Consider the following 12,212-nt stretch of genomic DNA (forward strand, 5'->3'; position numbering starts at 1 on the left):
GGTGTCTCTGTCAGGAGCCCTGGTGTCTGTGTCAGGAGCCCTGGTGTCTCTGTCAGGAGCCCTGGTGTCTGTGTCAGGAGCTCTGGTGTCCCTGTCAGGAGCTCTGGTGTCTGTGTCAGGAGCCCTGGTGTCTCTGTCAGGAGCCCTGGTGTCTGTGTCAGGAGCCCTGGTGTCTGTGTCAGGAGCCCTGGTGTCCCTGTCAGGAGCTCTGGTGTCTGTGTCAGGAGCTCTGGTGTCCCTGTCAGGAGCCCTGGTGTCTCTGTCAGGAGCCCTGGTGTCTGTGTCAGGAGCTCTGGTGTCCCTGTCAGGAGCCCTGGTGTCTCTGTCAGGAGCCCTGGTGTCTGTGTCAGGAGCTCTGGTGTCCCTGTCAGGAGCCCTGGTGTCTCTGTCAGGAGCCCTGGTGTCTCTGTCAGGAGCCCTGGTGTCTCTGTCAGGAGCTCTGGTGTCTGTGTCAGGAGCTCTGGTGTCTCTGTCAGGAGCCCTGGTGTCTCTGTCAGGAGCTCTGGTGTCTGTGTCAGGAGCTCTGGTGTCCCTGTCAGGAGCCCTGGTGTCTCTGTCAGGAGCCCTGGTGTCTGTGTCAGGAGCTCTGGTGTCCCTGTCAGGAGCCCTGGTGTCTCTGTCAGGAGCCCTGGTGTCTCTGTCAGGAGCCCTGGTGTCTGTGTCAGGAGCCCTGGTGTCTGTGTCAGGAGCCCTGGTGTCTCTGTCAGGAGCCCTGGTGTCTGTGTCAGGAGCCCTGGTGTCTCTGTCAGGAGCCCTGGTGTCTGTGTCAGGAGCTCTGGTGTCCCTGTCAGGAGCCCTGGTGTCTCTGTCAGGAGCCCTGGTGTCTGTGTCAGGAGCTCTGGTGTCCCTGTCAGGAGCCCTGGTGTCTCTGTCAGGAGCTCTGGTGTCTGTGTCAGGAGCCCTGGTGTCTGTGTCAGGAGCCCTGGTGTCTGTGTCAGGAGCTCTGGTGTCCCTGTCAGGAGCTCTGGTGTCCCTGTCAGGAGCTCTGGTGTCTCTGTCAGGAGCCCTGGTGTCCCTGTCAGGAGCCCTGGTGTCCCTGTCAGGAGCTCTGGTGTCTCTGTCAGGAGCCCTGGTGTCCCTGTCAGGAGCCCTGGTGTCTGTGTCAGGAGCCCTGGTGTCTGTGTCAGGAGCCCTGGTGTCTGTGTCAGGAGCCCTGGTGTCCCTGTCAGGAGCCCTGGTGTCTGCGTCAGGAGCCCTGGTGTCTCTGTCAGGAGCCCTGGTATCTCTGTCAGGAGCTCTGGTGTCTCTGTCAGGAGCCCTGGTGTCTCTGTCAGGAGCCCTGGTGTCTCTGTCAGGAGCCCTGGTGTCTCTGTCAGGAGCCCTGGTGTCTGTGTCAGGAGCTCTGGTGTCTCTGTCAGGAGCCCTGGTGTCTGTGTCAGGAGCTCTGGTGTCTCTGTCAGGAGCCCTGGTGTCTGTGTCAGGAGCCCTGGTGTCTGTGTCAGGAGCCCTGGTGTCTCTGTCAGGAGCCCTGGTGTCTCTGTCAGGAGCCCTGGTGTCTGTGTCAGGAGCCCTGGTGTCTGTGTCAGGAGCCCTGGTGTCTCTGTCAGGAGCTCTGGTGTCCCTGTCAGGAGCCCTGGTGTCTCTGTCAGGAGCCCTGGTGTCTGTGTCAGGAGCTCTGGTGTCTCTGTCAGGAGCCCTGGTGTCTGTGTCAGGAGCCCTGGTGTCTGTGTCAGGAGCCCTGGTGTCTCTGTCAGGAGCCCTGGTGTCTCTGTCAGGAGCCCTGGTGTCTGTGTCAGGAGCCCTGGTGTCTGTGTCAGGAGCCCTGGTGTCCCTGTCAGGAGCCCTGGTGTCTCTGTCAGGAGCCCTGGTGTCTCTGTCAGGAGCCCTGGTGTCTGTGTCAGGAGCCCTGGTGTCTGTGTCAGGAGCCCTGGTGTCCCTGTCAGGAGCCCTGGTGTCTCTGTCAGGAGCCCTGGTGTCTGTGTCAGGAGTCCTGGTGTCTGTGTCAGGAGCCCTGGTGTCTCTGTCAGGAGCTCTGGTGTCTCTGTCAGGAGCCCTGGTGTCTCTGTCAGGAGCCCTGGTGTCTCTGTCAGGAGCCCTGGTGTCTGTGTCAAGAGCTCTGGTGTCTCTGTCAGGAGCCCTGGTGTCTGTGTCAGGAGCCCTGGTGTCTGTGTCAGGAGCTCTGGTGTCTCTGTCAGGAGCCCTGGTGTCTGTGTCAGGAGCTCTGGTGTCTCTGTCAGGAGCCCTGGTGTCTGTGTCAGGAGCCCTGGTGTCTGTGTCAGGAGCCCTGGTGTCTCTGTCAGGAGCCCTGGTGTCCCTGTCAGGAGCCCTGGTGTCTCTGTCAGGAGCCCTGGTGTCTGTGTCAGGAGCTCTGGTGTCTGTGTCAGGAGCTCTGGTGTCTGTGTCAGGAGCTCTGGTGTCTGTGTCAGGAGCCCTGGTGTCTCTGTCAGGAGCCCTGGTGTCTGTGTCAGGAGCTCTGGTGTCTCTGTCAGGAGCCCTGGTGTCTGTGTCAGGAGCCCTGGTGTCTCTGTCAGGAGCTCTGGTGTCTCTGTCAGGAGCCCTGGTGTCCCTGTCAGGAGCCCTGGTGTCTGTGTCAGGAGCCCTGGTGTCCCTGTCAGGAGCCCTGGTTTCTGTGTCAGGAGCCCTGGTGTCTGTGTCAGGAGCTCTGGTGTCTGTGTCAGGAGCCCTGGTCTCTCTGTCAGGAGCTCTGGTGTCTCTGTCAGGAGCCCTGGTGTCTCTGTCAGGAGCCCTGGTGTCTCTGTCAGGAGCCCTGGTGTCTCTGTCAGGAGCCCTGGTGTCTCTGTCAGGAGCCCTGGTGTCTCTGTCAGGAGCCCTGGTGTCTCTGTCAGGAGCCCTGGTGTCTCTGTCAGGAGCCCTGGTGTCCCTGTCAGGAGCTCTGGTGTCTCTGTCAGGGGCTCTGGTGTCTCTGTCAGGAGCTCTGGTGTCCCTGTCAGGAGCTCTGGTGTCTCTGTCAGGAGCCCTGGTGTCTCTGTCAGGAGCCCTGGTGTCTCTGTCAGGAGCTCTGGTGTCTCTGTCAGGAGCTCTGGTGTCCCTGTCAGGAGCCCTGGTGTCTCTGTCAGGAGCCCTGGTGTCTCTGTCAGGAGCTCTGGCGTCTCTGTCAGGAGCCCTGGTGTCTCTGTCAGGAGCCCTGGTGTCTCTGTCAGGAGCCCTGGTGTCTCTGTCAGGAGCCCTGGTGTCTCTGTCAGGAGCCCTGGTGTCTCTGTCAGGAGCTCTGGTGTCTCTGTCAGGAGCCCTGGTGTCTCTGTCGGGAGCCCTGGTGTCTCTGTCAGGTGCCCTGGTGTCCCTGTCAGGAGCTCTGGTGTCTCTGTCAGGAGCCCTGGTGTCTCTGTCAGGAGCTCTGGTGTCTCTGTCAGGAGCCCTGGTGTCCCTGTCAGGAGCTCTGGTGTCTCTGTCAGGAGCCCTGGTGTCTCTGTCAGGAGCTCTGGTGTCTGTGTCAGGAGCTCTGGTGTCCCTGTCAGGAGCTCTGGTGTCTCTGTCAGGAGCTCTGGTGTCTCTGTCAGGAGCTCTGGTGTCTCTGTCAGGAGCCCTGGTGTCTCTGTCAGGAGCCCTGGTGTCTCTGTCAGGAGCCCTGGTGTCTCTGTCAGGAGCCCTGGTGTCTCTGTCAGGAGCCCTGGTGTCTGTGTCAGGAGCCCTGGTGTCTCTGTCAGGAGCCCTGGTGTCTCTGTCAGGAGCCCTGGTGTCTCTGTCAGGAGCCCTGGTGTCTCTGTCAGGAGCCCTGGTGTCTGTGTCAGGAGCCCTGGTGTCTGTGTCAGGAGCCCTGGTGTCTGTGTCAGGAGCCCTGGTGTCTGTGTCAGGAGCCCTGGTGTCTGTGTCAGGAGCCCTGGTGTCTCTGTCAGGAGCCCTGGTGTCTGTGTCAGGAGCCCTGGTGTCTGTGTCAGGAGCCCTGGTGTCTGTGTCAGGAGCCCTGGTGTCTGTGTCAGGAGCTCTGGTGTCCCTGTCAGGAGCCCTGGTGTCTCTGTCAGGAGCTCTGGTGTCTCTGTCAGGAGCCCTGGTGTCTGTGTCAGGAGCTCTGGTGTCCCTGTCAGGAGCCCTGGTGTCTCTGTCAGGAGCCCTGGTGTCTCTGTCAGGAGCCCTGGTGTCTCTGTCAGGAGCCCTGGTGTCTGTGTCAGGAGCCCTGGTGTCTGTGTCAGGAGCCCTGGTGTCTCTGTCAGGAGCCCTGGTGTCTGTGTCAGGAGCTCTGGTGTCTGTGTCAGGAGCCCTGGTGTCTGTGTCAGGAGCCCTGGTGTCCCTGTCAGGAGCCCTGGTGTCTGTGTCAGGAGCCCTGGTGTCTGTGTCAGGAGCCCTGGTGTCTCTGTCAGGAGCCCTGGTGTCTGTGTCAGGAGCTCTGGTGTCTCTGTCAGGAGCTCTGGTGTCTCTGTCAGGAGCCCTGGTGTCTCTGTCAGGAGCCCTGGTGTCTCTGTCAGGAGCCCTGGTGTCCCTGTCAGGAGCCCTGCTGCCTGTACCTGGTCAGCCCTGGAAGTGACTCCAGGCTCCACACGGCTGATCAATAATTATCTTGTGAAATGCCTGTGTAAGACGGTGAGTTTTGCTGATCAGAATCAGATCGCCATCAACTTCACAGTGGAGAATGCCAGAATTATCAACATTGTAAAAATAGCATTCCTGCAGTGCAGAAGGAGGCCATTCAGCCCATCGAGTCTGCACTGACCACAAACTCATCCAGACCCTATCCCCTTAATCCCAATTTACCCTTGCGAGTCCCCCTGACACTAAGGGGCAACTTATCATGGCCAATCAACCTAACCTGCACATCTTTGGAGTGTGGGTGGAAACCGGAGCACCCGCAGGAAACCCACGCAGACACGGGGAGAACGTGCAAACTCCACACAGACAGTGACCCGAGGCTGGAATCAAACTCGGGTCCCCGGCGCTGTGAGGCAGCAGTGCTAACCACTGTGCCACCCCTAAATTATTTTAAAAAGCATTAACTCCCTCATTATTTATCATTTACATACTCATTAACAAATTGCAAAATTCTGTCATAAGGAGCTAAATACCTAAAACTCAGAATTAAAAGCACTGATACCGGGGGTTCCCCACAGACCCATTACCTCCATCTTATCCATGAACACACTTTCAAACGCTGCTGCTAACTTTCCTTTTCATTCTATAGCCTGAATTGTTGTGCAGGTTTCCTGTGAAACATATTCATCACCTGAGGAAACAGTGTTCCAGCCCATCGATTGCACTGCTCTGCAGCTCAGATACATCGGCCGTTCCACAGTAAGTCGCACTCAGAACCTCCGTCAGAACGTTGCAGATCCAGTAACATTCCAGAGATCCATAATCCAGACTGACACTCCCAATGCAGTACTGTGAGGGAGTGCCGCACTGTCAGAGGGTCAGTACTGAGGGAGTGCCGCACTGTCAGAGGGTCAGTACTGAGGGAGTGCTGCACTGTCAGAGGGTCAGTACTGAGGGAGTGCTGCACTGTCAGAGGGTCAGTACTGAGGGGGTGCCGCACTGTCAGAGGGTCAGTACTGAGGGAGTGCCGCACTGTCAGAGGGTCAGTACTGAGGGAGTGCTGCACTGTCAGAGGGTCAGTGCTGAGGGAGTGCTGCACTGTCAGAGGGTCAGTACTGAGGGGGTGCCGCACTGTCAGAGGGTCAGTACTGAGGGAGTGCCGCACTGTCAGAGGGTCAGTACTGAGGGAGTGCTGCACTGTCAGAGGGTCAGTACTGAGGGAGTGCTGCACTGTCAGAGGGTCAGTACTGAGGGGGTGCCGCACTGTCAGAGGGTCAGTACTGAGGGAGTGCCGCACTGTCAGAGGGTCAGTACTGAGGGAGTGCTGCACTGTCAGAGGGTCAGTACTGAGGGAGTGCTGCACTGTCAGAGGGTCAGTACTGAGGGGGTGCCGCACTGTCAGAGGGTCAGTACTGAGGGAGTGCTGCACTGTCAGAGGGTCAGTACTGAGGGAGTGCCGCACTGTCAGAGGGTCAGTACTGAGGGAGTGCCGCACTGTCAGAGGGTCAGTACTGAGGGAGTGCCGCACTGTCAGAGGGTCAGTACTGAGGGAGTGCCGCACTGTCAGAGGGAGTACTGTGAGGGAGTGCCGCACTGTCAGAGGGTCAGTACTGAGGGAGTGCCGCACTGTCAGAGGGTCAGTACTGAGGGAGTGCTGCACTGTCAGAGGGTCAGTACTGAACATAGAACATAGAACATAGAACATTACAGCGCAGAACAGGCCCTTCGGCCCACGATGTTGCACCGACCAGTTAAAAAAAAACTGTGACCCTCCAACCTAAACCAATTTCTTTTCGTCCATGAACCTATCTACGGATCTCTTAAACGCCCCCAAACTAGGCGCATTTACTACTGATGCTGGCAGGGCATTCCAATCCCTCACCACCCTCTGGGTAAAGAACCTACCCCTGACATCGGTTCTATAACTACCCCCCCTCAATTTAAAGCCATGCCCCCTCGTGCTGGATTTCTCCATCAGAGGAAAAAGGCTATCACTATCCACCCTATCTAAACCTCTAATCATCTTATATGTTTCAATAAGATCCCCTCTTAGCCGCCGCCTTTCCAGCGAAAACAATCCCAAATCCCTCAGCCTCTCCTCATAGGATCTCCCCTCCATACCAGGCAACATCCTGGTAAACCTCCTCTGCACCCTCTCCAAAGCCTCCACATCCTTCCTGTAATGTGGGGACCAGAACTGCACACAGTACTCCAAGTGCGGCCGCACCAGAGTTGTGTACAGTTGCAACATAACGCTACGACTCTTAAATTCAATCCCCCTACCAATAAACGCCAAGACACCATATGCCTTCTTAACAACCTTATCTACTTGATTCCCAACTTTCAGGGATCTATGCACACATACACCTAGATCCCTCTGCTCCTCCACACTATTCAAAGTCCTCCCGTTAGCCCTATACTCAACACATCTGTTATTCCTACCAAAGTGAATTACCTCACACTTCTCCGCATTAAACTCCATCCGCCACCTCTCGGCCCAACTTTGCAACCTGTCTAAGTCTTCCTGCAAACTACGACACCCTTCCTCACTGTCTACCACACCACCGACTTTGGTGTCATCAGCAAATTTGCTAATCCACCCAACTATACCCTCATCCAGATCATTAATAAATATTACAAACAGCAGTGGCCCCAAAACAGATCCCTGAGGTACACCACTTGTAACCGCACTCCATGATGAATATTTACTATCAACCACCACCCTCTGTTTCCTATCCGCTAGCCAATTCCTGATCCAATTTCCTAGATCACCCCCAATCCCATACATCTGCATTTTCTGCAGAAGCCTACCATGGTGAACCTTATCAAACGCCTTACTAAAATCCATATATACCACGTCCACTGCCTTGCCCCCATCCACCTCCTTGGTCACTTTCTCAAAAAACTCAATAAGGTTAGTAAGGCACGACCTACCTGCCACAAAACCATGCTGACTATCACCTATCAATTCATTACTCTCCAAATAACTATAAATCCTATCCCTTATAATTTTTTCCAACATCTTGCCGACAACAGAAGTGAGACTCACCGGTCTATAATTCCCGGGGAAGTCTCTGTTCCCCTTCTTAAACAATGGGACAACATTCGCTAACCTCCAATCTTCTGGTACTATACCAGAGGCCAACGACGACCTGAAGATCAGAGCCAGAGGCTCTGCAATCACTTCTCTTGCCTCCCAGAGAATCCTTGGATAAATCCCATCCGGACCAGGGGATTTATCTATTTTCAGACCCTCCAGAATATCCTGCACATCCTCCTTATCAACTGTAATACTGTCTATTCTACTCCCTTGCAACCCAGTGTCCTCCTCAGCTATATTCATGTCCCCTTGCGTGAACACCGAAGAGAAATATTGGTTCAATGCTTCACCAATCTCCTCCGGTTCCACACATAACTTCCCTCTGCCATCTATAACTGGCCCTAAACTTGCCCTAACCAACCTTCTGTTCTTGACATACCTATAGAACGCCTTAGGATTCTCTTTAACCCTATCCGCCAAAGTCTTCTCATGTCCCCTTTTAGCCCTTCTAAGCTCGCTCTTCAACTCCCTCTTAGCCAATCTAAAGCTTTCTACTGCACTACCCGAGTGCTCACGTCTCATCCGAACATAAGCCTCCTTTTTCTTTTTAACCAACAAAGAAACTTTTTTGGTGCACCACGGTTCCCTAGCCCTACCAATTCCTCCTTGCCTGACAGGGACATACCTATCACAGACTCGCAGTAGCTGCTCCTTGAAAAAACTCCACATGTCGGACGTTCCCAGTCCCTGTAATCTCCTAGTCCAACCTATGTTTCCTAATTCTCTCCTAATAGCCTCATAATTACCCTTCCCCCAGCTAAAACCACTGGCCCGAGGTTCATGCCTATCCCTTTCCATCACTAAGGTGAACGTAACCGAATTGTGGTCACTATCACCAAAATGCACACCAACTTCCAAGTCTAGCACCTGGTCTGGCTCATTTCCCAGCACCAGATCCAATATAGCCTCACCTCTAGTTGGCCTGTCTACATACTGAGTCAAAAAACCTTCCTGCACGCTTTGAACAAAAACTGACCCCTCTAACGAGCTAGAGCTATAACAATTCCAGTCAATATTAGTCAAGTTAAAATCCCCCATAACAATTGCCCTATTACTTTCACTCCTAAGCAGGATTGACTCCGCAATCCTTTCCTCAACCTCTCTAGAACTTTTAGGAGGTCTATAAAAGACTCCCAACAGGGTGACCTCTCCTCTCCTATTTCTAATCTCCGCCCATACTACCTCAACAGATAAGTCCTCATCAAACCTCCTCTCTGACACTGTGATACAATCTCTGACCAATAATGCTACCCCTCCCCCTCTTCTACCTCCTTCCCTACTTCGACTAAAACATTTGAACCCCGGGACCTGCAGCATCCATTCCTGCCCCTGCTCTATCCATGTCTCTGAAATAGCCACAACATCGAAGTCCCAGGTACTGATCCACGCTGCAAGTTCACCCACTTTATTGCGAATACTCCTGGCATTGAAGTATACACATTTCAAACCCTGCTCCACCCCACCTCTGCAATGCCGTGCATTGCAGTCCCCATCCATGCATCCCTCACTTTCAGCCCCACTACTCAGGATCCCTCCCCCCCCCCCGAATCAGTTTAAACCTCCCTGCATGGCCTTAGCAAATTTACCCCCCAGGATATTGGTCCCCTTCTGATTAAGGTGTAGACCATCCTTCTCATAGAGGTCACACCTTCCCCAGTACGAGCCCCAATTGCTTAAGTACCTGAACCCCTCCCTCCTGCACCATCCCCTCAGCCATGAATTCAAACCTTCCCTCTCCCTATTCCTCTCTAAACTATCCCGTGGTACAGGCAAGAGTCCAGAGATAACCACTCTGTCAGTCTTGGCCTTTAGTTTCCACCCCAACTCCATAAATCCCTGCCTAATATCCCCTTCCCCTATCCTCCCTATGTCGTGTGTCCCCACATGTACAATAACTTGTGGTTTATCTCCCTCCCCCCTAAGAGTCCTGAATACCCTGTCAGACACATCCCGGACCCCAGCCCCAGGTAGGCAACACACCAACCCTGAGTCCCTACCTTTAGTTCCGACCCTCCTATCAGTGCTGCACTGTCAGAGGGTCAGTACTGTGAGGGAGAGCTGCACTGTCAGAGGGTCAGTACTGAGGGAGTGTCACACTGTCAGAGGGTCAGTACTGTGAGGGAGTGCCGCACTGTCAGAGGGAGTACTGTGAGGGAGTGCCGCACTGTCAGAGGGTCAGTGCTGAGGGAGTGTCACACTGTCAGAGGGTTAGTACTGTGAGGGAGTGCCGCACTGTCAGAGGGTCAGTACTGAGGGAGTGCCGCACTGTCAGAGGGTCAGTGCTGAGGGAGTGCCGCACTGTCAGAGGGTCAGTACTGAGGGAGTGCCGCACTGTCAGAGGGTCAGTACTGAGGGAGTGCCGCACTGTCAGAGGGTCAGTGCTGAGGGAGTGCCGCACTGTCAGAGGGTCAGTACTGAGGGAGTGCCGCACTGTCAGAGGGTCAGTACTGTGAGGGAGTGCCGCACTGTCAGGTGGGAGAGTCAGTGCTGAGGGAGTGCAGCACTGTCAGAGGGTCAGTACTGAGGGAGTGCCACACTGTCAGAGGGTCAGTACTGTGAGGGAGTGCCGCACTGTCAGAGGGTCAGTGCTGAGGGAGTGCCGCACTGTCAGAGGGTCAGTGCTGAGGGAGTGCCGCACTGTCAGAGGGTCAGTACTGAGGGAGTGCCACACTGTCAGAGGGTCAGTACTGTGAGGGAGTGCCGCACTGTCAGAGGGTCAGTGCTGAGGGAGTGCCGCACTGTCAGAGGGTCAGTACTGAGGGAGTGCCACACTGTCAGAGGGTCAGTACTGTGAGGGAGTGCCGCACTGTCAGAGGGTCAGTGCTGAGGGAGTGCCGCACTGTCAGAGGGTCAGTAATGAGGGAGTGCTGCACTGTCAGAGGGTCAGTACTGAGGGAGTGCTGCACTGTCAGAGGGTCAGTACTGAGGGAGTGCCGCACTGTCAGAGGGTCAGTAATGAGGGAGTGCCGCACTGTCAGAGGGTCAGTACTGAGGGAGTGCTGCACTGTCAGAGGGTCAGTAATGAGGGAGTGCTGCACTGTCAGAGGGTCAGTGCTGGGGGAGTGCTGCACTGTCAGAGGGTCAGTGCTGAGGGAGTGCTGCACTGTCAGAGGGTCAGTGCTGAGGGAGTGCCGCACTGTCAGAGGGTCAGTGCTGGGGGAGTGCTGCACTGTCAGAGGGTCAGTACTGAGGGAGTGCTGCACTGTCAGAGGGTCAGTAATGAGGGAGTGCTGCACTGTCAGAGGGTCAGTGCTGGGGGAGTGCTGCACTGTCAGAGGGTCAGTGCTGAGGGAGTGCTGCACTGTCAGAGGGTCAGTACTGAGGGAGTGCTGCACTGTCAGAGGGTCAGTACTGAGGGAGTGCTGCACTGTCAGAGGGTCAGTGCTGGGGGAGTGCTGCACTGTCAGAGGGTCAGTGCTGAGGGAGTGCTGCACTGTCAGAGGGTCAGTGCTGAGGGAGTGCCGCACTGTCAGAGGGTCAGTGCTGAGGGAGTGCCGCACTGTCAGAGGGTCAGTACTGAGGGAGTGCCGCACTGTCAGAGGGTCAGTACTGAGGGAGTGCCGCACTGTCAGAGGGTCAGTACTGAGGGAGTGCCGCACTGTCAGAGGGTCAGTGCAGGGGGAGTGGTGAGATGGGTGAATCAATGGTTTTGTGAAACCTGTGAAAAATAATTTACGTGGCTAAAATTACAGCAGAAATACCCACCAATAACACTGGCGGGTGACCCTCTGCTTTTCACACCGCAGGTGACACTTTGGGCGGGATTCTCCAGCTGCGTCAACCAAAGACCCCGGAAATATCTAGCTGAAGTCAATGGAGCCCTGCATAGTCCCCCCCCCCTCGCCTCCCACCGCCCTCCCACGCCGCGCCCCCCCCCAACCGCCTTCCCCCACACCTCCCCCCCACCGCCCTCCCCCGCCACCCCCCGCTACGGTTCCTGTGGTGGGCGGGATGGGAAAGCTCCGGAAAGTTGTGCCCCATTCCTCCTCATCCACTCTCCTTGTTACATCTTTTTAAAAAACTCTGAACAGGGGATTTTCACAGTGACTTCATTGCGGTGTTCATGTAAGCCTATTTGTGACACTAATAAATAAACTTTAAACTTTTCAATACAAATCACTTTGCTAAATCTCGGAGAGTTTTGGTACTCACTCCGCAGGAGGGTGGGAGTCGGAAGTACTTTACTGAGGACTTCCCCAGATTTATCCTTTGTGGAGTTCTGTGACATCTTCATTTCTTTCCTTTTCCTCTCCCTCTCGTCCTTCCATTCCTTGGGGGAGAGTTTGATGAGGAATTCCCTGTAAATCTGGTAATCCTTCAGCGTCTCTTCAAACTTGACAATATCACTGGCAGATCACAAGTCAGAGGAATAAACAAAATCAATGGCTGCGTTCCGATTGGGGCCAGCGCCTCTCTCTCTCTCAGACGATGCTGGGAATGGCGAGGTTCATCTCGGCCGAACATGAGGATGATGTGGCAAAGCCCAGCCGACCCCTGACCTCACTACCCCAACCCCTGACCCCACCGCCCCGACCCCTGTCCTCACCGTCCCGACCCCTGACCTCACCGCCCCGACCCCTGACCTCACCGCCCCGACCCCTGACCTCACCGCCCCGACCCCTGACTTCACTGTCCGACCCCTGACCTCACCGCCCCGACCTGTCCTCACCGTTCTGACCCGTCCTCACCG

General features: G+C 55.6%; 1 protein-coding gene across 1 annotated transcript in view; it reads right to left on the reverse strand.

The window, feature by feature from the left end:
• Positions 1 to 12,212, reverse strand: part of cfap100 (cilia and flagella associated protein 100) — a 74,228-nt gene that overhangs the window by 23,284 nt on the left and 38,732 nt on the right. Inside the window, exon 9 of the mRNA XM_078210034.1 lies at positions 11,675 to 11,868. Within this exon, the coding sequence (XP_078066160.1) occupies positions 11,675 to 11,868 (194 nt within the window). The remainder of the gene's footprint in view (positions 1 to 11,674; positions 11,869 to 12,212) is intronic.

The sequence above is a fragment of the Mustelus asterias genome, chromosome 3 (genome assembly GCF_964213995.1).
Source record: "Mustelus asterias chromosome 3, sMusAst1.hap1.1, whole genome shotgun sequence".
NCBI classification, from domain to species: Eukaryota; Metazoa; Chordata; class Chondrichthyes; order Carcharhiniformes; family Triakidae; genus Mustelus; species Mustelus asterias.